General features: G+C 40.9%; 1 protein-coding gene across 4 annotated transcripts in view; it reads left to right on the plus strand.

The window, feature by feature from the left end:
• DNAH6 (dynein axonemal heavy chain 6) overlaps positions 1 to 24,724 on the plus strand; it is a 448,872-nt gene that overhangs the window by 43,599 nt on the left and 380,549 nt on the right. For all 4 annotated transcript variants that reach the window (XM_075607019.1, XM_075606995.1, XM_075607010.1 and 1 more), the window contains 3 exons: positions 9,046 to 9,180; positions 9,599 to 9,722; positions 10,641 to 10,785. In XM_075607019.1, coding sequence (XP_075463134.1) covers positions 9,046 to 9,180; positions 9,599 to 9,722; positions 10,641 to 10,785 — 404 coding nt within the window. The remainder of the gene's footprint in view (positions 1 to 9,045; positions 9,181 to 9,598; positions 9,723 to 10,640; positions 10,786 to 24,724) is intronic.

Genomic DNA, 24,724 nt, shown 5'->3' on the forward strand with positions numbered 1-24,724 from the left:
TCATAAAGGAAAAAATGCAACACAAACTAATAAAATATAATGAGCCTTGTTAGACAATTTAACAATGAATAGTAATCTCTTTAGAGACAAATTCATCAGATAAATTCACAAATATTTAGCAAGAGACAATTTTCACAGATTATCAGAAAAAATAACATAAGGAAAATGCTTATCTGTAGATATGTGTGGGGGGAATAGCACACATGTATCTGTTGTTTACAGAAGCAATAGGGTATCTGTTGCCATAAAGAATGTAAGGAAAACGATCTAGCTATAATTGAAGAAGACTATTAGGGGGGCAATGTTTAAATCTGGATGTAATGCTACATCCAGTACATAGACGGAACGGCAGATCTCTACATGATTGAAGAAATCAAGGAAGAACTGATTCTGAAAACAGTTAGGTCCAGAAATAATTGGACACTGACACAATTTTCATAATTTTGGCTCTATACGCCACCACAATGGATTTGAAATGAAACAACCGAGATGCAATAGAAGTGCAGACTTTCAGCTTTAATTCAAGGAGTTGAACAAAAATATTGTATGAAACGTTTAGAAATTGAAACAATTTTCATACACAGTCCCCTTATTTCAGGGGCTCAAATGTAATTGGACAAATGAACACAATCATAAATAAAATGTTCATTTTTAATACTTTGTCGAGAATCCTTTGCAGGCAATGACTGCTTGAAGTCTGGAATGCATGGACAGCACCAAACGCTGGGTTTCCTCATTTGTGATGCTTTGCCAGGCCTTTACAGCAGCTGTCTTCAGTTGTTGTTTGTTCGTGGGTCTTTCTGCCTTAAGTTTTGTCTTCAGCAAGTGAAATGCATGTTCGATCGGGTTGAGATCAGGTGATTGACTCGGCCATTGCAGAATATTCCACTTCTTTGCCTTAAAAAACTCCTGGGTTGCTTTTGCAGTATGTTTTGAGTCATTGTCCATCTGTAAAGTGAAGCACCGTCCAATCAACTTTGCTGAATTTGGCTGAATCTGAGCAGACAATATATCCCTATACACTTCAGAATTCATCCAGCTGCTTCTGTCTTCTGTCACATCATCAATAAACACTAGTGACCCAGTGCCATTGGAAGCCATGCATGCCCATGCATCACACTGCCTCCACCGTGTTTTACAGATGATGTGGTATGCTTCAGATCATGAGCCGTTCCAAGCATTCTCCATACTTTTTTCTTCACATCATTCTGGTACAGGTTGATCTTAGTTTCATCTGTCCAAAGAATGCTGTTCCAGAACTGGGCTGGCTTTTTTTAGATATTGTTTGGCAAAGTCTAATCTGGCCTTTCTACTCTTGAGGCTTATGAATGGTTTGCACCTTGTGGTGAACCCTCTGTATTTGCTCTCGTGAAGTCTTCTCTTTATGGTAGACTTCGATAATGATGTGCCTACCTCCTGGAGAGTGTTCTTCACTTGGCTGGATGTTGTGATGGGGTTTTTCTTTACCATGGAAAGGATCCTACGATAATCCACCACTGTTGTCTTCCGTGGACATCCCGGCCTTTTTGTGTTGCAGAGCTCACCCGTGCGTTCTTTTTTTCTCAGAATGTACCAAACTATTGATTTGGCCACTCCTAATGTTCCTGCTATCTCTCTGATGGATTTTCTTTTTTTTTTGCAGCCTAAGGATGCCCTGTTTCACTTGCATTGAGAGCTCCTTTGACCGCATGTTGTGGGTTCACAGCAACAGCTTCCAAATGCGAATGCCACACCTGGAATCAACTCCAGACCTTTTACCTGCTTAATTGATGATGAAATAACGAAGGAATAGCCCACACCTGTCCATGAAACAGCTTTTGAGTCAATTCACCAATTACTTTTGGTCCCTTGAAAAAGAGGGGGCTACATATTAAAGAGATGTAATTCCTAAACCCTTCCTCCAATTTGGATGTGAATACCCTCAAATTAAAGCTGATAGACTGCACTTTAAGCCCTTATTCATTATTTAACTGTAACTTGAATTTATTTTGGTACACAGTCGAAATAACAAAACTTGTATCAGTGTCCAATTATTTCCGAACCTAACTGTATACTAGGATCCACATTTATTGAAATAGGAAAGTACCACATACTGCTGCGACACACTTTATTCGAGCAAATAACCAGTTTGTACCTGGCAGATACCTGGAATGCGCCGCTCCTCACCTCTGACAAGCTGCGTTGCGTTTGCCTTCCCAGCCACGGTTCATGCCTGGCTGACGGGCGGCTGATCTGTTAAATGATAATGATCAGGATTTAATAGGCTGCAATGCTTCGCGTGTCCACCAGATGGCATAAATTCATGAATTATAATGCAGTATATATATATACAGTGCGTATATATACAGTGGTACGGTAGCCAATCAGAGTAGGGATGGAGTTCCCACGCTCTGATTGGCTACCGTACCACGTGACAGGTTTTCATTGACGTCACATCCTTTCTCCCCCAAGCCCCTGACACATGGTATACCAGAGCCAATCAGAGTAGGGATAACGTTCCCACGCTCTAGTACCATGTGTGCACGGCCATGTGCCTTTTCATGACGTCATCTTAAAGGCAATTGAAGCAAAGCCATTCTGATTGGCTGTGCTTTCATTCCCTTTAAGTGACGTCATCATTTTTTTTTTGTCGGCCAAAACACATGGTTTTCACGGCCCAATCAGGACCGTGGGAACCATGACGAAAAATGTGACGTCATAGGCCTTTAAAAGCCTATGTCGTCTCATTTTGAAGCCAGACGCCCCGGAGGATGGACCTCCGGGCAAGAAAGAAGACCAGGGCGTGGCCGCAGACGGGGAGAAGACCCCGCCCCGCCCCGCTGGAAGGAGATAGAAGAAAGAAGAATACAGATGAAGATGGATTACAAGTAGAAGACCCGTGGATTGATTTGGATTTTTAGTTTAATCTTTATTATTTTATGGTTTTTTATTTTATGGGTTCCTGATCGTGGATTGGTTCGTGAGTAAGCTGCGCAACGGGAATCGGTGGGGGCAAGTAATGGTAAGTTAACTAAAGAAATGTATTTTATTTAACTTGTTAATTTTTTCAAAAGGTTTTTTAACATGTGTATTTTTTTTTTTTTGTTGTATATCATTTCTTGCCACTGTATGTATGTATGTATGTATATATGTCTAGAGAGATATATACTGTACTGTACATTCAGGGTAAGAAATGATGATGTTTTAAAAGCTGGATTAGATGTGTTTTAAATTATTTTGTGTATGCTGCTATGCTTTATTGTGAGTTTAAAGTATTTTAAAATTAGATAGATGTATTCCTTGGTATTGTATTGTGTGTTTGAGGAAGGTCAGGGATAGGCTTGGTTGTAAAGGTTGTATTTTTGTCGGTACTTACATTTTTTCAAAGGCTTAATTGTTCTGCTCTAGGCGTGAATTTGTTAATGGTTTCATTGTTCGGGATGTAGTGTGAAAGGTTTAGGGATGTAAATAATGATTGCTAATTGATTTTTGTTTACTTGGTTGATTAATTTGCAGAATGTATATGGTGCATAGATTTTATGCATCATATATATTGGAATGTGAGGTTTTTCATTGGTTTGTGATGATATAGATTGTGAGATTAGTTAGGATTTTTAAAGGAAATTGATTTTAATGTAGTGTCTGTATGGAGAAGTGTTTGGTTGTAGGACAGTATGCTTTTGATAACCCTTCTACATTTATTTGTACTGTATATTGGTTTATCATGGGTGTGTATATAACGTGTGTATACAGTATATATATATACTGTATATCTCTCTCTCTCTCTCTCTCTCTCTCTCTCTCTCTTTCTCTCTGTCTCTCTGTATATATATACAGTATATATATAGTTGCATGATGAAACCACAGTACAAATTCATGGGTGAAGGGTGGGTATCGGGCCTGTGTGGCTTAACCCCTTAATCACCTTTGCGGTTATTATCTGATAAGGTGTTTAAGGGGTTAATTGATATCTGAATGTAATTGCAATGTATTGGCTTTTGATTTTTCTTTACTTGGTTGATTCATTTGCAGAATGTATATGGTACATAGATTTTATGCATCATATATATTGGAATGTGAGGTTTTTCATTGGTTTGTGATGATATAGATTGTGAGATCAGTTAGGATTTTTAAAGGAAATTGATTTTAATGTAGTGTCTGTATGGAGAAGTGTTTGGTTGTAGGACAGTATGCTTTTGATAACCCTTCTACATTTATTTGTACTGTATATTGGTTTATCATGGGTGTGTATATAACGTGTGTATATATATATATATACTTTATATATCTCTCTCTCTCTCTTTCTCTCTGTCTCTCTGTATATATATACAGTATATATATATATAGTTGCATGATGAAGCCACAGTACAAATTCATGGGTGAAGGGTGGGTATCGGGCCTGTGTGGCTTAACCCCTTAATCACCTTTGCGGTTATTATCCGATAAGGTGTTTAAGGGGTTAATTGATATCTGAATGTACTTGCAATGTATTGGCTTGGTATTGGCTATGTCTTGTATGGGCAAGAGAAGGAAGGCGCTGGCGACGGACACTTCGTATTGATGAGGTCAGTAGTACTTTATTTATTTGTATATGCTAGTTAATGTTTTTAATAATGGGCAATTAATCTATTATCCATATCTAGCTAATAATTATTTTGCACATTATTGTACTGTAGGTGTTGGGGGGGGGGAGGGTGTATGTATTGAATGTATAGGCCAGGTTTATTTTTTTTACATTCAGGGTTGGTTCCGTGGTTCTGCGTGTTTTAATTTTTGTGTCTGTTTTGCAGAAGCGGAGGGGCCATGGCCAGGATGGGGGGGTAACGGTATGTGGGTAGGGGGTGAGGGTGGTTAGACCTCACAGTATGCACATTGGGTCCCCCCCCCTCCCCACATTTACATACACTGCACTCACAGCAATGCAGGCAGGGAGGGAGATTTAACAGGGCTTTAAATCTCTCTGCCTTCAGTGTAATCTGTTTAAAGCCCCCTCCCCCCTCCCTAATGTTTCTGTTAAATCTCTCTGCCTTCAGTGTAATCTGTTTAACAGAAACATTAGGAGGGAGGGGGCTTTAAATCTCTCTGCCTTCAGTGTAATCTGTTTAACAGAAACATTAGGGGGGAGGGGGCTTTAAACAGATTACACTGAAGGCAGGGAGATACAGGGGATGTACTGTACTGTATGTTGTTTATTGCAATGCTTCAATGTGTGTATAATGTACAGTATACTGTTTTTTACAATTAGATAGATGTAATCCTTGGTATTGTAAGGGTTAGCTTTGGTTTTAAATTGTGTTTTCTGGTTGGTACTTACAGTATATATTGATTTTTGTTTACTTGATTGGTTAAAATAGTTGACTTGTTTGGAAGTGTTTGTATTTACTGGTACAGTAGCTTGCAATGATATTGTTAAAATTCATTTGCAGAATGTATATGGTGCATAGATTTTATGCATCATTTAGACAATGTAAATGCAATGTACTGTGTGGATTGGAATGTTATGTTTTATATTGTAAGATCAGTTAGGATTATTAAATGGATTATTATTACTGTCTGTATGGAGAAGCGTTATTTGTAGGACAGTATGATTTTGATAACCATTCTACATGTACTGTATTTGTATATTGGTTCATCATGTGTGTGTATATACTGTGTGTGTGTGTATATATATATATATATATGTATGTATATATACAGTATATATATACACAGTATATACTGTATATGTATAGGGATTGTTATTATATATATACTGTATATATACAGTATATATATATATACAGTATATATTTATTTCTCTTCATGTATTTATTTATTTATTTAGATTTATTTATTAATTGTAGGGCTGTAGTGCGTGAATTTTTTTATTGTGGGTAGCGGGGATGGGTGAAGGGGGTGTTTGGCCCTTGGTGTGAGTTTAGGACTTGCGGGGGGGTTGCGGGTGCACTTAACCCCTTCACGACCGTAGCAGTTAATACCGCTACGGTCGTGAAGGGGTTAAGTGCACCCGCTACCCCCCCCGCAAGCCCTAAACAACCACCGATGGGGCTAATACCCCCTTCACCCACCCCCACTACCCACAATAAAAAAAATTCACACACAGCAGCAGCACAATTAATAAATAAATCTAAATAAATAAATAAATAAATGAATATAAATAAATACATTTAAAATACATTTTTATTGATAGTGTAGGAAACCAGGTAGAAGAACATTGTTCAAATATAGTGCTCTAGTGACAAAGTTTGTAATAAACAATAATTTCTTGATTGAAGGTCATAGGCTGGGTTTAAGGTATATATTGATGAGTGAGGTATATATGGGTGAGTATATGTGTCTGAGACCTGAATAAATGTCCTGGTGAGTGTGGGTAATGGAGATATATGAGCCCCACCCCCTCACTGCCAATGTGGACTGGTACTGACAACTTGTAATAACACCAATAAAATACCTCTGTGTACTGTTTAAGGTACAAACTCACGTGACCTTGCCCATTGTGCCTTCTGGAATGCGTGCTTCTGCCAGTTGAGATGATTCAGGTAGCCACAAGTGTAGAGATGCAGCGCACAGCAAAGAACTGGATCCACGGGACAGCAGCAGTTTGATAAAAATAAAGTTCTTTATTGAAAAAACATGGTGCAGACAGGCATGGGTGCAGGGAAAAAAACCTCTGTCTCTAACGCGTTTCACGCCTGTGTGGCGCTTCGTCGGAGAGTACAGTCTAGATTATTCTTTTTAATAGAACGTAGGTGTTCTGAAATTCTAATTTTTAACGGACGAATGTGCGGTTCAGCTCCGGAGACCCCCTGCACATCTACACTATAAATAAAAATGTATTTCAAATGTATTTATTTATAGTCATTTATTTATTTACTTATTTAGATTTATTTATTTATTTTTTGGCGGCTGCTGTGTGTGTATTTTTTTTATTGTGGGTAGTGGGGGTGGGTGAAGGGGGTATTAGCCCCATCGGTGCTTGTTTAGGGATTGCGGGGGGGGTAGCGGGAGGGCTTAACCCCTTCATGACCGTAGCGGTATTAACTGCTACGGTCGTGAAGGGGTTAAGTGCACCCGCAACCCCCCCGCAAGCCCTAAACTCACACCAAGGGCCAAATACCCCCTTCACCCACCCCCGCTACCCACAATAAAGCGGGCACGGTGGGTTAACCCCTTCATTGCCTTAGCGGCTATACGCTATGGTAATGAAGCAGCATTTCTGTATTTTTAATAATATTGAGCAGGAGCAGGGGGCCCCCTGAGTTTAGATTTCTGGCTCAGGGAACCCCCTGCTCACTGTACAATATTATTAAAAATACAGAAATGCTGCTTCTTTACCATAGCGCATAGCCGCTAAGGTAAAGAACGAGTGTTTATTTATATATGTGTTTTATTTATACTGTACATGTGCAGAGGGTCTCCGGAGCAGAACCGCTGTAGTTTTAGGTCCGGGGACCCCCTGCTCCCCGAGATACAGGCCCCTTTAGGGGGTGCCGGTATCCCTCTGCTCTGCTTGGTTTACAGGCCGCGATCACGTGATCGGGACCTTTAAACGCAGAGGGATACCAGCACTTCATAAAGGGGTCTGTATCTCGGGGAGCAGGGGGTCCCCGGACCTGAAATCAGTGCGGTTCAGCTCCCGAGACCCCCTGCACATCTACACTATAAATAAAAATGTATTTAAAATAATTTTTAATGTGCCGATGTTTGCGCAGAGAGAGAGCTGCGGATCTCTCTCTGCTGCAAACACATCTCGCCCCCGCCGGCCCATAGTATCATTTATGTATGTGCATATACAGTACTGTATGTGTACAGTACTTTATGTTAGGGGTTATAGGGGTTGTTGTTATACAGTATATATATATATACAGTATATATACTGCATTACAATTCATTATAGGGGACGGCTTCAAAGAGAACAGCTCGCAAGCGCCCCCATTTGTTTTTACACGGCATTGCAGTATTGCAGCCAGCCAGAATAAAATGCTTCAATCCCTGCCGGGAAAATAAAGCTATACACTCCGGCAGAAAACGATCACAAACCTCAATACACCTGAGTATACCCGAATTCGCGGGACTAGCCGAGAGAGAATAAAGTGTGTCACCACTGTACTCGTTTTTTTTTTAATAAAAATGTTTTACCAGGAAGTAATACATTGAGAGATACCTCTCGTTTTCAAGTATGTCCTGGGCACAGAGTTATAAAAAATACATGGTTAAATGAAAAGAACAGGGTTATACAGTGAATTCACAGACATTTCATGGACAGATAGAGTTGGAAAATTGGGTACAGGGGATAAAGGGCTTATGAGTTTCAGATTGAAATAGAGTAGTTTTAACATTACCAAACATCAGCGAACGGCAGCAAATGGTTCACACCCTTTGGCTGCCCTTCGGCTGCGCCAAAGTCTATCCGCCTTTGGGGCAACACAGATATACACTGGGGTGGCTGAGATTGAATCTGTTCCATCTGTGAACAAAAGATATTTTTGTCCTCTTGGCTCATTAACATTCCAGTGGGTGGGGTTGACGTTGCACAAAGTATAAGCACATGTTAACCCTTAGCACACTGGTCCTGTGCAGAGGGGAGCAGTTCTTGGGGATCCCCATCAGGCTGTCCGCCTTTGGGGCAACGCAGATGTACACTGGGGTGGTTGAGATTGAGATTGGTTGCGGGAATGGGCACGAAGAAGGGTCTTAGGATTCAAAACGTTGTCCCAATAATAGTCTTCTTCAATTATAGCTAGGTTGTTTTCCTTACATTGTTTCTAGCAACAAATATCCTAGTGCTTCTGTATACCGGAGATCCATCTACTCAATTTACTTGCATGTGTACTATTCCTCCAACACTACAATTTAAGATACAGTACATTAGATGTTACAATAGGGTCTTGGGGGTCCGTGTTTGCCTGGGTACCATTCTTTGAATACTATTATATGAACTATTACTCAACCTTTGTAGTGCTCCCTGACCTATGTACAATAAACCCAGTAAACATCTGTTGAAAACAAGTGACACAAATTGGGGATTAGCTAATTTTTATACATCCATTTTTTCTCTTTGTTAAGTCTTTGCGTCCTGCCATCCTTAATGTTCAAGAAATGTGTTATCGAATCAGCGACATGGGGCTTTGCCGGATTGAGAAAGGATACACGTACACTTTGGAGGAATTCACAGAAAAGCAATTTAAACAACTGGAAGAGGTAAAGTAATTGACTTGAGCTGTCTTTTTTATATTTGATCCAGTCTAATGGGCTCGTCTAGATTTAAGAATTCATACTGGCTGTGGGTAGTCTGTAGTATATGTTTTGTATGCCCACATATATGTTTTATTTCTTGAGGTTGTGGGTCAATTGTGATCCTCATTTACTGAATTCTGTAATCAATCAGCAAGATTTAGTTGCTAATTCAAACAGTTGTGCTTGTACTATAATTATTCTGGCCAAATGAGTTTGGATGGCTAAAATGTCTTGTTTTCGTATTGTACATTTAGACAACAGTCATTGGAAATAAATAGTTTCTATTAAACAGTGACTTATTATGTACTACAAAAGAATGCCGAAGCAACTTTTAAAATGTAGGTGTTTATGATATAAAGTAGGTGAATATGATATTTTTCAGGTAACAAACCGTTTATCTGAATTCCGGGATCTGGCTACAGAAGTTGTTAGAAGTGCTTGTCGAACAGCTTTGCTAGGAGCTGGATTTACACCTGATGATTATCTTTATGGATCAGAAAGCACAGGTGAAGTGACAGTAACATTTTCTACACAGAATGAAGGCTATAATAAACTTGACATGCATGAACAAGAACAATGATAAAATCTTATGAGCATTTCACAAACCACTGTGTCACTTATTCTTCTTTCTATAGCTTAAAACATTAAAGAGCAAATACAGTAGGTGTGAAATAAAAGCGGGTGTACATATTTCTTTAAAGTTCACAAATATATAAATTAATCTTGGCGCTACAGAAATAAAAACAAAAATGTAGTGTGAATACAGTAACTCCTATTGTACCAGAAAGCTTTTTGCCAATTTGCTCCTGCAGAATGAGGAACATATACGTTTTCTGTATTTACAAGCCATGAAAACGAAACCATGCTTTTTTTGGTTCTCATTCCACTTTTGTGTTTGATCTACTGTATACTGGTGTTGAATTAAATAGTTTTGAGCTAATATCTCTGAGCATTTATGCACCCAACTAATTTGTTCTGCTTACAACAGCATACAGATTGGAGAAGGAAGCGTTAGGGGATGAGTGGTACTCATACTACTGTATGTAATTTTTATGCCAGCTGGTCTAATTCCTACCTGAGGAGCTTGCTTTAAACATCTGAAACTTGATAAACACCGTTCTTACATGTACCACAGATAGTAACGGTTGGAAGATCTTTGGGTACAAATTTAAACACGCTCTGTTTGGTATTTGATCTTGTTCTTTAATTTCTATTAGAAATATAGATAATATTTTATTAATGATAAGCATGTTGTTTCCTTTACACTCTGTCAGTTGTTGATGTACGTGTGATGTTAGTTATCACTAGAAATTATGGTACATGAAGAGTATAAGGGCAACGTGTGATTTTAATTTCAAAGCTATAAAAGTGTTGTTTCTTTTTGTCTGGCAATGTTTTTAATAATGGTTTGTATGTTCTCAAAGGCACGACAAATATGAGACCTGGATCAGCAGCTTCTGATATACCTGTTCTTCATCATTTTGATGGAGACCTTTTTGGGGAATCATCGGACAAAATGACATACACAGAGCAGGCCAATAAAAGGTCTCATTGCAGGAGGCTAACATGGTTGGTATTTTCATGAATGATAAACATTATTTATTTGCATTTTATTTAGATATGTCAGCAGATATGTATACTTGTAAATTGTGATATTTTGGATATTTTTGAACCAAAATGAACTTTATTCATAGATGTTTTTATACTGTACATGTGCTTTTAAGATCACATGATTTTTGTCAATAGATTTAGAGGCTTATTCACCGAAGTGACTGATCGTATGGAATGCCCTGTAATGTATCAAGATATCTGCCTCTCCGGGAAAACTCAAAATGTATTCCACGAAAAGAGCAAAAATGTTTTAAAATCAGGGAGACAGAAGGGATAGATTGTCTGGATCACTTAATAGATAGGGAAAAGCAAGTGTTCATTCCCTTCCAGGAACAAAGTATGAAAAAAGAATTACCACATACTCATCTGTTTTCCTATATCCCAGCACTAGATTATGGTAAATAAAAATACCAGACTATAGGAAATAGATATTGCAAAATAACAGATTTAATTACTATTTTGATAAAAAATCAAAGTAGTTAATACCGCTAAGGTAATGAAGGGGTTAAGCCCTCCCACTACCACCAGGTAGGCATTCAAGATCAAGGGGTTCAAGATCATTTTTAAAAGACCCCCACCGCCCCAATACATTTTTAAAAGACCCCCACCGCTCCCTCCCCCCAGTGTCTCTCTCCCTCCCCCCACTGTGTCTCTCCCTCACCTCAGTGTCTCTCTCTCTCCCTCCAGCCAGTGTGTGTCACTTCCTCCCCCCAGTGTCTCTATTTCCCTCCCCAGTGTCTCTCTCACTCTCCCTCCTCAGTGTCTCCCTCACTCTCCCTCCCCAGTCTCTCTCATTCTCCCTACCCCAGTGTCGCTCTCTCCCTCCAGCCAATGTGTCTCTCCCTTCCCTCCAGTGTCTCTCTCACCTTCCCCCAGTGTGTCACCCCTTCTCCCCTAGTGTCTATCTCCCCCATCCCCCCAATATGTCTCTCACCCCCATGTCACACTTTCACCCCGCTCCCATGTCTATTTCACATTCCCTCACTGTCTCTCTTTCACCCTCTCTCCCCATGTCTCTTTCACCTCCCTCCCCATGTCTCTTGCACCTCCCTCCCCATGTCTCTTTCACCCCCTCCTCGTTTCTCGTTTACCCCCTCATTTCTCTCTTTCACCACCCGCATCTGTCTTTCACTCCCTCTGCCCATGTCTCTCTTTCACCCCCTCCCCATTTCTCTTTCACCCTCCCCCCACATCTCTCTTTCAACCCACCTCTCCATGTCTCTCACCCCCTACCCATTTCTCTTTCAGCCGCCCCACTTTTCTCTTGCACCCCACCTCTCCATGTCTCTTACAGCACCCCCAACTCTCCATGTCTCGTTTTCATCCCCCCGCACCTCTCCATGTCTCTATCTCATCCCCCCACCTCTCCATGTCACTCTTTCACCCCCCTCCCACCTCTCCATGTCTCTCTTTCACCCCCCTGCCCATGACACACTCACACACACACACAACACACACACACACACACACACTCACACACTCAATCTCTCAACTTATCACGCTGCATGCACAAGCCGAAGGAGGTGCTGCATGAGCTGAGCAGCACAGCGCCACCTAATGCCTGAGGGAGAAATTGCAGCTACAGACTGCTTTTCTCCAGCCATGACAGCGGACTCGGGAAAGGTTGAGGGGGAGATCCGGCACAGTGAGTGCGGGCGGCCCGTCCATAGGCGGAACCCCTGGTACTGCTCCACGGAACCCCATTTGGGAAACGCTGCAGTACAATAATGAGCAAAATTGCTATTATCCACATACAGATAATAGTGCATTTGCCCATTATAAAATCAAACATTAGCCAGCATAAAGTAAATAAAATGTTCAACATACCCTTGCCATCATGAAGGGTGTCCTCATCAGCATACTCCAGGCCCATGTCCTCCATTGCCAGAAAGAATACAAGAAAAAATACAAACTAATGGCCCCTAAACCCTTAATCACTTTAGCAGTTAATAACCGCTATTGTAATTAAGGGGTTACCCCCGTCCCCAGCTACCCACCCAGGAGGCCTAACCCTACCCACCCTGTACCCATTGATTGTATATCCCAGATAATATGGGCATGATAAGCCACTATATCACTCAATGGTCAACCTAATAAAAAAGCTTGAAGGCCAAAAATACACAATAATAAAAGATACACAAGCACCTAAATACTGCAATTCAAGAAATAAAAGCACTAGCCAACCAATTAAATAAATAAAAGCACTAGCCAACCAATTAAATAAATAAAAGCACTAGCCAGCCAATCAATTCAATAAATAAAAGCACTAACCAACAAAACAATTAATTAATTTTAAACACTAGCCAATAAAACAATTAATGCATTTAAACCAGTAGCCAAAAAAAACAAATAATTAATTTAATATGCTAACCAATCCTAAAATGTACTTACAAACAAGACATCTAAATTCAAAACAATTTAATCTTAACAATCAACAGAAATGGAAAAAATAACAATCAATAGAAAAGAAGCATTTGCCAAAAAATGCATTGGCTGTTACTGTATTTATCTGTACCCTAAAGGGGCACAGGTTAATACATTATCAGTCAATGGGCAAGCAAATACATAAAAATAAATACAATAAAAAACCTGAAAAAAAACATTTTCATATATTAAATATTTTACTTATCTTTAGAAGTCTTCACCCTCCGAATCCAGACATATCTGCAAGCTCTCGTACTGCAATGTTATCACCTGCAATCCAACACCATCCACCTTCAAGACCAGCATCAGATGAAAAAAATCTTCTTTTATCTTCTGTCACCGTCTTCTATCTTTATCTGTAATTATTTTGATCTTTTCTTTAATCTTCAATCCAAAGACCCATGGTAAATCCAAAACAGGATGTTGTCTCGTCGGCTTCTTGAGGTAAAATGAGACGAACGGGCCTTATATATTTAGATTTATTTTTTATTTATAAAAATGTTTTACCAGGAAGTAATACATTGAGAGTTACCTCTCTTTTTCAATTATGTCCTGGGCACAGAGTTACAGTATAAAAAATACCTGGTTACATTAAATGAACAGGGTTATACAGTGAATTCACAAACATTTCATGGACATGGCCTGTGACATCACATTTTAGGGTCAGATGGTACAGCTCCAATCCGGTTGCATGTGCCCGCCTCTCTTCTTTTTTTTTTTTTGCCCGCCTCTCTTTTTTTTTTTTTTTAAAGAATGTCACGTCATCTCCAAAGGAGGTACGTCACATCCTTAAAACCACATAGCTATGTCACATGGTACAGCCGCGGACCCTTTTATTCTCCAACATCTCTGAATTTTTTCAGGGATTTTTTCCGTGTGCCACGCAATTCACCGCACTTCACCACGTTCATGCCGCATTCATACCGCATTCATGTTGCATTCATGACGGCGTCACCCGCGGTTGATGTGTTTATTGATGTGTTTATTGATAACGGTTCGGATTTAATTGGTTGCAATTCTTTGCGTATCCGCCAGGTGGCAGATATTCATGAATTGTAATGCGCATGCGCTTCAGTAATATGTCAACTTGCAGGAGTTTTAAAAAAATACCACAGTGGTCCATTGTAAATTGGCCTTGGTACAGAAGAAGTTACAATAATGTATCAATTTAGGCTTTTCATATTAAAAAATACATGCACAGTGTCTGGTGTTTTATTGTCCTGAGAGTCCCGACACGAGTGCACCACTGCAGTCCGTGTTCCAAAAACCCGACATAACGTACGCTTATTTAATATGGGCCGCGAATGCAACAGATGATAAGATGGCAACAGTTGGTCAAATTTATCAGTATTTTATCGAAAACTATGACTTTTACAAATTTTCACCAGATGCTCATGTGTGGAAGCGTGCAATAAAGAAAAAGTTATGTATCGATCCGTGTTTTTTTCGTATTGATCCCGGTGTTATTGGAGGGTATTGGTGTGTAGCACCAGATTTTTCCCGTATCTTTGATCATGGAGACTTCAAAAGGCGAAAGATCATGTTAAAACCAACTAAGAAACGTCAGTCGCTGGCAAGCAATGCGCCAGCGCCAGCATCCAATAACGGTCCGACCATCAGTGAAAACCTGGTGACCGGCAACCCTTGCTGTCTGTCCCCGCCCGGATACCTGCAGCCTGAGCTGGATTTCGCGTACAGATTCCAGCAAGCTTGCATGTACCAAAGCGATTTCCAGCCTCATCCGCTGGCACCTGTCAACTACGTGTATAATCAAGAATACGGATAAACGTGAGAGCAAAGAAAAAGCAGGCACCGTTGCTCAGGAAAAAGCAAAAAACTGTAAATAAGTCAAGGAGAGCTTTTACCCTAAAAAAAGTTATTTAATGGACCCAGCAAACAGATACAGCTGCATTACGGGGTACAAGGGACCCCCACCAACGCGTTTCGAGCGTGAGCTCTTTATCAAGGTGACTATTAGGTGTACTCACCAGTCTGCTTTAATACCCCTTGAAAACGTGCTGTCGTCCATTCGTAGTTCACTTCCTGAAACTCCTCCGGAGTGACGCATTATTGAACATTAAGTCTTTTGACATTCATACTCTGAAGGTTTTTCTTAGAAGCACCACACATTTCCGTTTTTCTAATCAAGAATACGGGACTGGCAGTGGCTCGGCGCCAGCTGATTGGCAAAGTCTATGGTGAGTAATGTTACCGTATTTTATTCTGTTTTTGAAATATCAATGCACAGTCAAGCGATTCTCCTGTAAGCAATATCATTGGCTGAGCAGCTTCTACAGTAGATACTGCACAATTGGTGGAAAGCTAGGCGCATGCGCATTGGAACCTTCTTGAAACGCATATGCGTGTCATCACATCTACAGTAGGCGCATGTGAACAGGAGACGCCCCCTGAGAAAATTATTGGTGGGACTGACTGTGGGAACTTCTTTAGGGGACTGACTGACCATTACAGTAAAACTTGTACTTTTATTTTTCCTCAGAAAAGAAAACTTTGTCATCTCATGCGGAAAACGGCAATGGAGGGATTTCGATGGATAATATCGCTTTGTGTAACAATGCCTGCACATTGCTGAATCGGATTTGAAAAACCACGTACCGGAGTCTACAGTTTAGTGGCCGTTGTTATTGATTAGGATAGAATACTGTAACTGAGAGCTTCATAGAAAACCTGAAACAGTATGCTTTTGTTTTCAGACCGTATACAATACTTTTATATATATATATACTGTATAATAAACCCGAAAAATAAAAAGTATGCATTTATTCTACATGTATTCCAGTACATATGTGTATTCTATACCCGTACAGCATGTATTGATTTAATACTCTTGTGATGTACAGTACTGAGCATGCCTACAGTATACAGTACTGTACAGTATGCCTGGACAGTACTGTATGTTCGAGAAACACTGTATTTTGTTACAGTATAAAAGGAGACAATGGAACAATTTAAAACAAATCAACATTTTCTTTTATTGGTGGAGTAAGTACAAAAACATTTATTTACAATTATAGGCTAAAGCAGTAAAATTCAGGGCATTATTGAAAACCCTGCTCTCTGATTGGTTAAAATTCCGGGCTATATCCACAGTAATGCCCTGAATTTCAGCAGTTTGCAAAATGCAGTTTTCAATCTGTTTATTTCCAGCCAATCAGCTTTCAGAACAACTGAGACAGGGCAGGGGATTGGTTTGAATTAAGTAAAAGCTCTGAGACATGGCAGGGGATTGGTCAAAAAGTATCAGCCAGTGTTTGACTCCTCCCCCTCCCGAGCTGACTGAGATTTTCTGAGCAGATTTGGAGGGGGGAAGGGGGAGGGGGGAGGGGAGAGAGACTGCAAAGAAGTAAGTGTGTTGTGTATAGAGGTGCAGTGTTGTGTGTGTGTGTGGGGGGGGGGGGGAGGGTGTAGAGGTGCTGTGTTGTGCTGTGTTGTGTGTAGAGCTGGGGGGGAGAGTGCAAAGTTTATTAAGTGGCTGAATTTTTGATTGTGGCTGCAGTGTGTTAGTGTTGTGCTGTTGTATGTGTAGCAGCAGTTTGTGTGAGTGTAGAGCTGATGTGTGTGTGTGTGTGTGTGTGTGTGTCAGTAGCAGTGTTTATGGGTGTAGCATGTGTGTGTAGCAGCAGAGTTTGTGTGTGTGTGTAGAGCTGCTGTGTGTGTTGAGCTGCTGATGTGTGTGTAGAGGTGCTATGTAGTGTGTGTAGAGGAGGTGCTGTGCTGTGTGTCTAGAGCTCCAGTGTGTGTGTATGTGTGTAGAGGCACTGTGTTGTGTGTGGTGTGCTGTTGTGTGTGTGTGTGTGTGTGTGTGTGTGTGTGTGTGTGTGTGTGTGTGTGTGTGTGTGTGTGTGTGTGTGTGTGTGTGTGTGTGTGTGTGTGTGTAGCAGCAGTTTGTGTGTGAGCTGCTGTGTGTGTTTGTGTGTGTGTGTGTGTATACACAGAGGAGGCGGCAGTGTGTGGATATAGATATCTGCAGTGTAAGAGTATATAGAGGTGGTTTCATGTATTTACCATTTTATTTTTATAAAAAAATCTATTTAACTATACAAAAGTGTCTATTATTTATGAAATAAGCCTACATTTAGCCTATAATAGTAATAATCCCTGAAGAACAGGGCATTACTGGCCAATAATGCCCTGGCTGGGTTAAAGTCCCTCGGCTTCGCCTCGGGCCTTCAACTCTTCCAGCCAGGGCATTATTGGCCAGTAATGCCATGTTCTTCAGGGATTATTACTTAAATACAATTTAAAAACATTTAAATTGTACAGCAATTCAAAACATTAACAGGTGTATGGTTCACTGCTAGTGAAAACATTTATGTACAGAAAGTAAAAACATTTACAGTAGGATGGTGTACAGAACAGTCAGTCAGGCCTGCACAACTCCAGTCCTCGAGGGCCGCAAACAGGCCCGGTTTTCAGGATAACCTTGAAAAACGGGCCTGTTTGCGGCCCACGAGGACTGGAATTGTGCAGATCTTGTGTAAGTAAAAACATTTCTTTATTAATACAAGTTAAAACACGCAACATCTCCTTTATTAAAGTACAGAACGTCAAAACATTTACAGCACAACAGTATGGTGTTAGTAAAAAAAAATCTTTATTAATAAAATTTAAAACACGCAACATCTCCTTTATTAAAGTACAGAAAGTCAAAATATTTACAGTAGGATGGTGTACAGTACAGTAAGTCAAGCCTGCACAACTTCAGTCCTCGAGGGCCGCAAACAGGTCTGGTTTTATCCTGAAAACTGGGCCTGTTTGCGGCCCTCGAGGACTGGAGTTTTGCAGGTCTTGTGTAAGTAAAAACATTTCTTTATTAATACATGTTAAAACAAGCAACAAGTCAAAAAATAAACAACAGTTGAACAGTCACGCAAATTCGATCCCCACCAGATTGTCCTTCCAGGGCCGATGCCTTGTATGACGCAAAATGCCATTAATGGAGTCTTGAACGATTTTCATTAAAGGATCTGAAATTGAAAAATAGCGCCGCAATTCCTCCACAATAGTCCTTCTCAAAATTTTCAGGAAGCGCCCTTTTTTCGCGATTTCCTTCGTAGTTTACATTGTTGGCCCACCCGCTGTACACCAAGTAGGACACGTGGTACTTAAAAATTAACATGCCATACTTGTGGGGTAAACAAGCACTCATCACCCTATACTTCTCCCTGAGTGCCGGTGGCAGCTTGCGCAGGATGATGTAGGGCACCGTATCGATGCAAGCGTATGTAGGTTGGATTCTGGGAGCGGGTGTGCTTGTGGCGGCGGGCGAGGGTAGTTTGTCTGGGAGGAAGCTTTCCTCCTGTCTTGGTCGCCGTGTTGTCTCCTGGCGTGGTCTTGATGGGGTTGTCATGTTATCCTCCTCATCAACGGCATACATGTACACATATTCTTCTGGTGGAGGGGGTGCGCTTGGTGTTGGAAGGTGGTCGAAGGTCCCATTCATCACATCCATGTCACCCTCCTGCTCTGACTTCGGGGATACAGGGGCATGAACACCGAGCAAATTATGTATCCCCGCTATGTCAGTCTCTATCTTCTCCATCCGTTGATCCATCTTCTCCATCCGTTGATCCATCTTCTCCATCCGTTGATCCATCTTCTCCATCCGTTGATCCATATTTAGCATGGTCTCTAAAAGAAGATCTATCTTTACCAGCATAGTAGAGTTCCCGGGGATATCGACACTTAACCCATTCAGCATGCGGTCTAACGAGCTGATTCTTGTGCATGGGGTGCTGTGGACATCTGGGTGGATGGGTGCTACAGAGGATGAGATGGGGGTTTCCTGGAGAGAAGCGGCAGCGTCGTCAAAGAAGGATGGAGGAGGTGGCCTGTGGATTTCCGGGAGAGAAGCGACAGCGTCGTCGAAGAGGGATGGAGAAAGTGACCTGTGGATTTCCGGCCGAGAAGTGGCAGAGTCATCTAAGCGTAATGGAGAAAGTTACCCGTGGATTTCCGGGAGACCAGCGGCAGCGTCGTCGAAGAGTAGTGGAGAAGATGGGCTGTGGGTTTCCGGGAGAGCAGCGGCAGCGTCGTGGACGAGTAGTGGAGAAGATGGGCTGTAGATTTCCGGGAGAGCAGCGGCAGAGACGTCGAAGCGTAATCGCGGAAGTGGCCTGCGGGTTCGATGGGTTGGCTGCCATTTTTTTTGCCATTAGTGTACATCACCGAATTTCTTCTTGACATGATAAGGCTTACGTGTATTAAAACCCTTAGCCTTTGGGGTCAGCAGAAGGTTTTCTTTATTAGCCTTAGCCTGTCGCTTTGGCCTTGGCTTGGAAACGGCTGCCGCCTTTCGCTTTTTCTGTGTGATAGGCACGGCAGAGGCGAGTGGCTTCCTGCGTCTGTAGAATTGGGGTTGATCCATGGAAGCAGATGGCACATGCAGTATCTGGACAAGGGCAAGTTCAGATACAGATCATCGAGTGGTGGGCTCTGCAAAGTGTGTAACCTTTTATGCATGGCGACGAGGTACAGGTGTTAAAAGTGGGCGTACTCTAATGTGAGTCATTAACGTATAAATACATCATCCATTTTGTGGATTCACTGCACATTGAATACACATCGACTAAACATCGAATATACATTCTTGTGCTTGTATTTCTTTCTACTCGCAGGTACAGTATGCCTGTTAAAAAGATTTCAAAGGATCTCAGCATGAGAATTAAGGAGATGTACATGAGCGGACACCGAATTGCAGATATCCAACGCTGGTTAGCTGCTTCTGGCCTCGTTGTGATATCAACCACCGTGTGCTATCATGCAAACGGAAAAACCAAACAACGCACGAGGACACCAACGGTAACTAACGCGTAAGTATATTTATATAACTATATAATACAGTATATCTATTATTGTTTATATTGCTGCATATTAATAGAACTATATAGTATAAATCTATCTAATTTTATAGTTATTTCGGTATATTTATATAACTACAGTATATAATACAGTATATCTATTATTGTTTATATTGCTACATATTAATAGAACTATATAGTATAGATCTATCTAATGTTATAGTTATTTTGGTATATTTATATAACTACAGTATATAATACAGTATATCTATTATTGTTTATATTGCTGCATTTTAATAGAACTATATAGTATAGATCTATCTCATTTTATAGTTATTTCGGTATATTTATATAACTACAGTATATAATACAGTATATCTATTATTGTTTATATTTCTGCATATTAATAGAACTATATAGTATAGATCTATCTAACATTATGGTTATTTCTGTTTATTTATATTACTATATAATATAGTATATATATCTATTATTGTTTATATTGCTGCATATAAATATAACTATATAGTATAGATCTATCTAACATTATGATTATTTCTGTTTATTTATATTACTATATAATATAGTATATCTATCTATTATTGTTTATATTGCTGCATCTATAATTGTTTACTGTAAATTTTGTGCTGTACTTGTGGCCTACTGCACTGTAACTTACCGGATTGTTGTTTTTATGTACACTGTAAGGAGACAACTCTTCTGGTCGACAAAATAAGTGAAGAGAATGATGAGAAGAGTGCCTTAAGGGTCAAATACACTCTGCTGCAAAATCACAATCTCACTGTATCTGAGACCAGCATAAAGAAGATGAGACGCAGAATTGGATGGAAATATGGACATGTGAGGTTAGTACTGGACAGTACAGGAGGTTAAAGTGTTGTTTAAGAAACGGTACTGTACCTATAAAATTATTCCCTGTCATTACAGAGCGTACCCTATGATAAGGGACGTTAACAAGATCAAGAGAGTGGTCCAGGCCCAGGCATGGATCGACAGTGGAGAAACTTTTCAGGATTGCATCTTCACTGACGAGTCTACTGTATCGCTGGAGAGATTTGCCACCTTTGCATTCCACAAAAAAGGTCGAATACTGTATCTATGAAGCCGCGTCCAAAACACCCAGTGAAGATGCATGTGTGGGGTGCCATCTCTAGGCGTGGACCAGGATGCATTGTCATCTTTGAAGGTAAAATAAGTCACACACTTTTGCCTTATGCACTGTAGTGTACTAGTGTGCAGTTTTTTGAGCACTTTTCTTGTCTTGTTATAGGAATCATGAATAAAGCTTTTTTCCAAGAGCAAATTGTGCCTGAGATTGTGGAATACATCACACGTGAGTTCCCAGATGGTAACTGTTTCTACCAGGACAACAATCCGAAGCACACCGCGTCAACAGCGCATATTCTTGAGCTCGGTATCAACTGGGTGAAGACGCCAGCGGAGTAAGTGCGGTAACCGTGTCTCATTTTTTCCCACTGTTTTTACTGTGTACTGTATCTCTTTTACTAATTGTCCTTTTTTCCCCCCTCCAATTACAGATCGCCAGACTTCAATCCTATCGAAATGGTCTGGCATCAGCTGAAGGACCATATCCAAAAGTCGTGAAACCCTCCAAAAAGGATGAGTTGGCGCAAGGCATAATGAGTTTTTGGAACGATGTACTCACCGTGGAACGATGCAATAAATATATTGACCATATTGCCACTGTGTTGCCCATTGTGATCGTGCGTAATGGGCAAGCATCAGGAAGGTAGTATGGTATAGTACTGTACTGTAGTATGGTACTGTAAGTACAGTATGATACAGGTAAGTATGGCACAGATTTTTTCTTTTTTGAGAGAGCAGCACTAGCCACCTGGTTACAAAGTATTTAACAGTAGTTACAGTATACAGTAGTTACAGTATAGACTAGTTTGACAGTACTATCTGCATACTGTAGTCCAATATGGAGTAGCTATACAGTACACAATGCCACAATACAGTATGCACATAACTGCACTCAATTTTTCTTTTCTTGTCTTTTCAGAAAAAAAAGTATGGACAGGGGGAGAGGGTGGGTATCATGTGTAAAGTTTGTGAACTGTGTGTACAGTTAAGTGTATCTAATCTGCAGTCATGATTTACACAAAACCTCCCCTCTCTCAATGAACTACACAGAATGAGGAAGAAGATAAAGACGGAAAATTTGTATTACTGTTTTTATTATTATCAATGTGCATTATTCATGATTATCCACCGGCCCTCAATTTTCATCCCCCCCTCTCTCAATGATTATTTGTATTTTTCTTTTCTGATAAAATAAAATACATATTTAATTACATTAAGATTTTATTTCTTTGAACTTTAAATTCACTGTGAATGTGTGTGTGGGGGGATTCTTCAAGAAGATTAATAATTGGTTACATAATCAGATTAAACAAGGGAAAGCCAACAATAGGAAAATTAACGAATGGTGTGAGAGAGGTTGAAAAGCACAATGACAAGCTTTAGAAACGGAATGGTTCTGGAGAGGTCTCGATAAGAGGTTGTAATCCTTGAGCGATCCCTGTGTGTGTCTGCGGGGGAGGGGGCTAAAGCTGCATGAAGGATTAGCTTTTTGTAGTTCAAAGACATTACATATTTTCAACAGGCAAATCATCATAATAATTTGATCCCCACAACCCCAAATACATAAAAACCACACAAATCAACCAGTCAAAAGCTACAGCACAGATTGAATATCGTAATATCGAGATGGTTTAGGCAGGCCTGTGGAGAAAATAAAAATAAAAAATGACTAGAAAAAAAAAATATATATTTTTTTGGTCACTCACTCTTGAACTTCGCAAGCAGTGGTGAAGTTATAGACTCATGCGCAGTAATCATCAGCAAGCAAGCAGGAATGTGATTGAAACCAGAAAGACACACATTCAAATGAATGGTGTGGGAGAGGTGTACTGTACTGTAGATAAGATAAGAAGTTGAAATACTGCAGTGCAGTAAATTAGCCTGTGTGTGTGCGGGGGCAAGCGAGGGGAGAGCGCTGTATATGCCGAAATGTGATACTGTTACAGTACATGCTTATGCGTTTCAACAATGTTCAAATGAGACATACAGCACTGCACATGTATGTATAAATATGCAAATTTACAATTACTGCGCGCGCACACGCAGACTGTGTACTGACGTAGGTTGAATTGCTAAAGTATTAGACTTTGAAGACAAAAGCTTGCGAACGCCCCCCTGAGTTTTTAGACGGTATTGCAGTATTGCAGACAGCACTAATAAAATGCTAATATTACGAGCGCTAAAATACCGGAACATATTCCGGAAAAAAAAAATACTGCATCTGCCCGCGGTTATCAGAGTTGCGCCGATACGGCCTGTGACAGGGTAAATAAAAGCCACCAGTTATATGCCTGGAAAACCTATGTCTAGTCTGCAGTGCAGCACTGACTAGGTTAAACTTCAGCTGTGAACCTCAGGACAATTAGTTGGATCCCAGCTGCCTAATCAAGGTGTGTTAAAACCCAGGTTGTAGACACATGGAGCTTGCTGTTGATGAGAGAGGAGTAAGCTGCTAAAGTGATTCCTGAAAACAAGGTCTGAGTAGCAAAGTAGTGAAACTGTGAACTGTCTGTCCCCTGCATAGAAAAACGGTAGCTGCATATATATAAACTGTCTGCTAAAGAGAAACTGTTTTGTTCGGTTTGCTGAAGGTAAAGCCATTTTCGTTTGTTGCTGAAAAAGAGCTATTTTTGTTTTGTGTGCTGTATATTTTTCAAGGCAAAATAAAACAGCCTTGTCAAGAAACCCACGTGTGTAGTTGCATGTACTCTGCAACATATGGTTGTCAAGAAGTGAGATTTGATTTTTTTCAAAAGGCTCCTGCAGTTAAAGGGCCACACATACACACACACACAAGAATGGAAGAAATGTGGAAAGCGTTTCTGTGCGAGCAGGCCCGGCTGCAAACGGAGAGAGATGAAACACTACAGACAGCACAGGATGAGCGGATTGCCATGCTGCTGACCCAATTCCAAGGGTCTGCCGGTGCAGAACTGGCCAGCAGACCCCCGATACTCCTGAGGAAAATGGCTCCGAATGAGGATCCAGAGGCTTTTTTACTAACATTTGAAAGAGTCGCCGAAGCTCAGGGCTGGGCTACAGATTGCTGCGCAACTGCTTTGGCCCCGCTCCTCATAGGTGAAGCCCAGGCCTCATATCAGGGCCTCCCTACAGATCAGGCAATGGACTACCGCCAAGTAAAAGCCGCCATACTGGATCGCTTAGGTCTGACCCCAGAGACCTACCGGCAGCAGTTCCGGAACATGAAGTACACCGCTAAGATGAGACCCCGGGTCCTCGCTCAGCGATTATTGGACTTGTGTACGCGCTGGATACAACCCGAGGAGTGCACTAAGGAGGCAATACTTGAGCAGGTGGTTTTGGAACAATTTCTACAAGTAATACCCCCTCCCGCACGCTCGTGGGTAAAACGCCACGCTGCTGAAACCCTAGCTTTGGCGGTCCGACTCGTGGAGAACTTCCTTGGGGCTGAGCAGCAGGAGAGTGTCCTGGACCCGACTCCACCGGCACTTGTGGACGCCCAAAGAGGGAGGTCGGATCAATGGGGAAACTACGGCCCGTCA

Source organism: Ascaphus truei, chromosome 1 (genome assembly GCF_040206685.1).
Source record: "Ascaphus truei isolate aAscTru1 chromosome 1, aAscTru1.hap1, whole genome shotgun sequence".
NCBI lineage: Eukaryota > Metazoa > Chordata > Amphibia > Anura > Ascaphidae > Ascaphus > Ascaphus truei.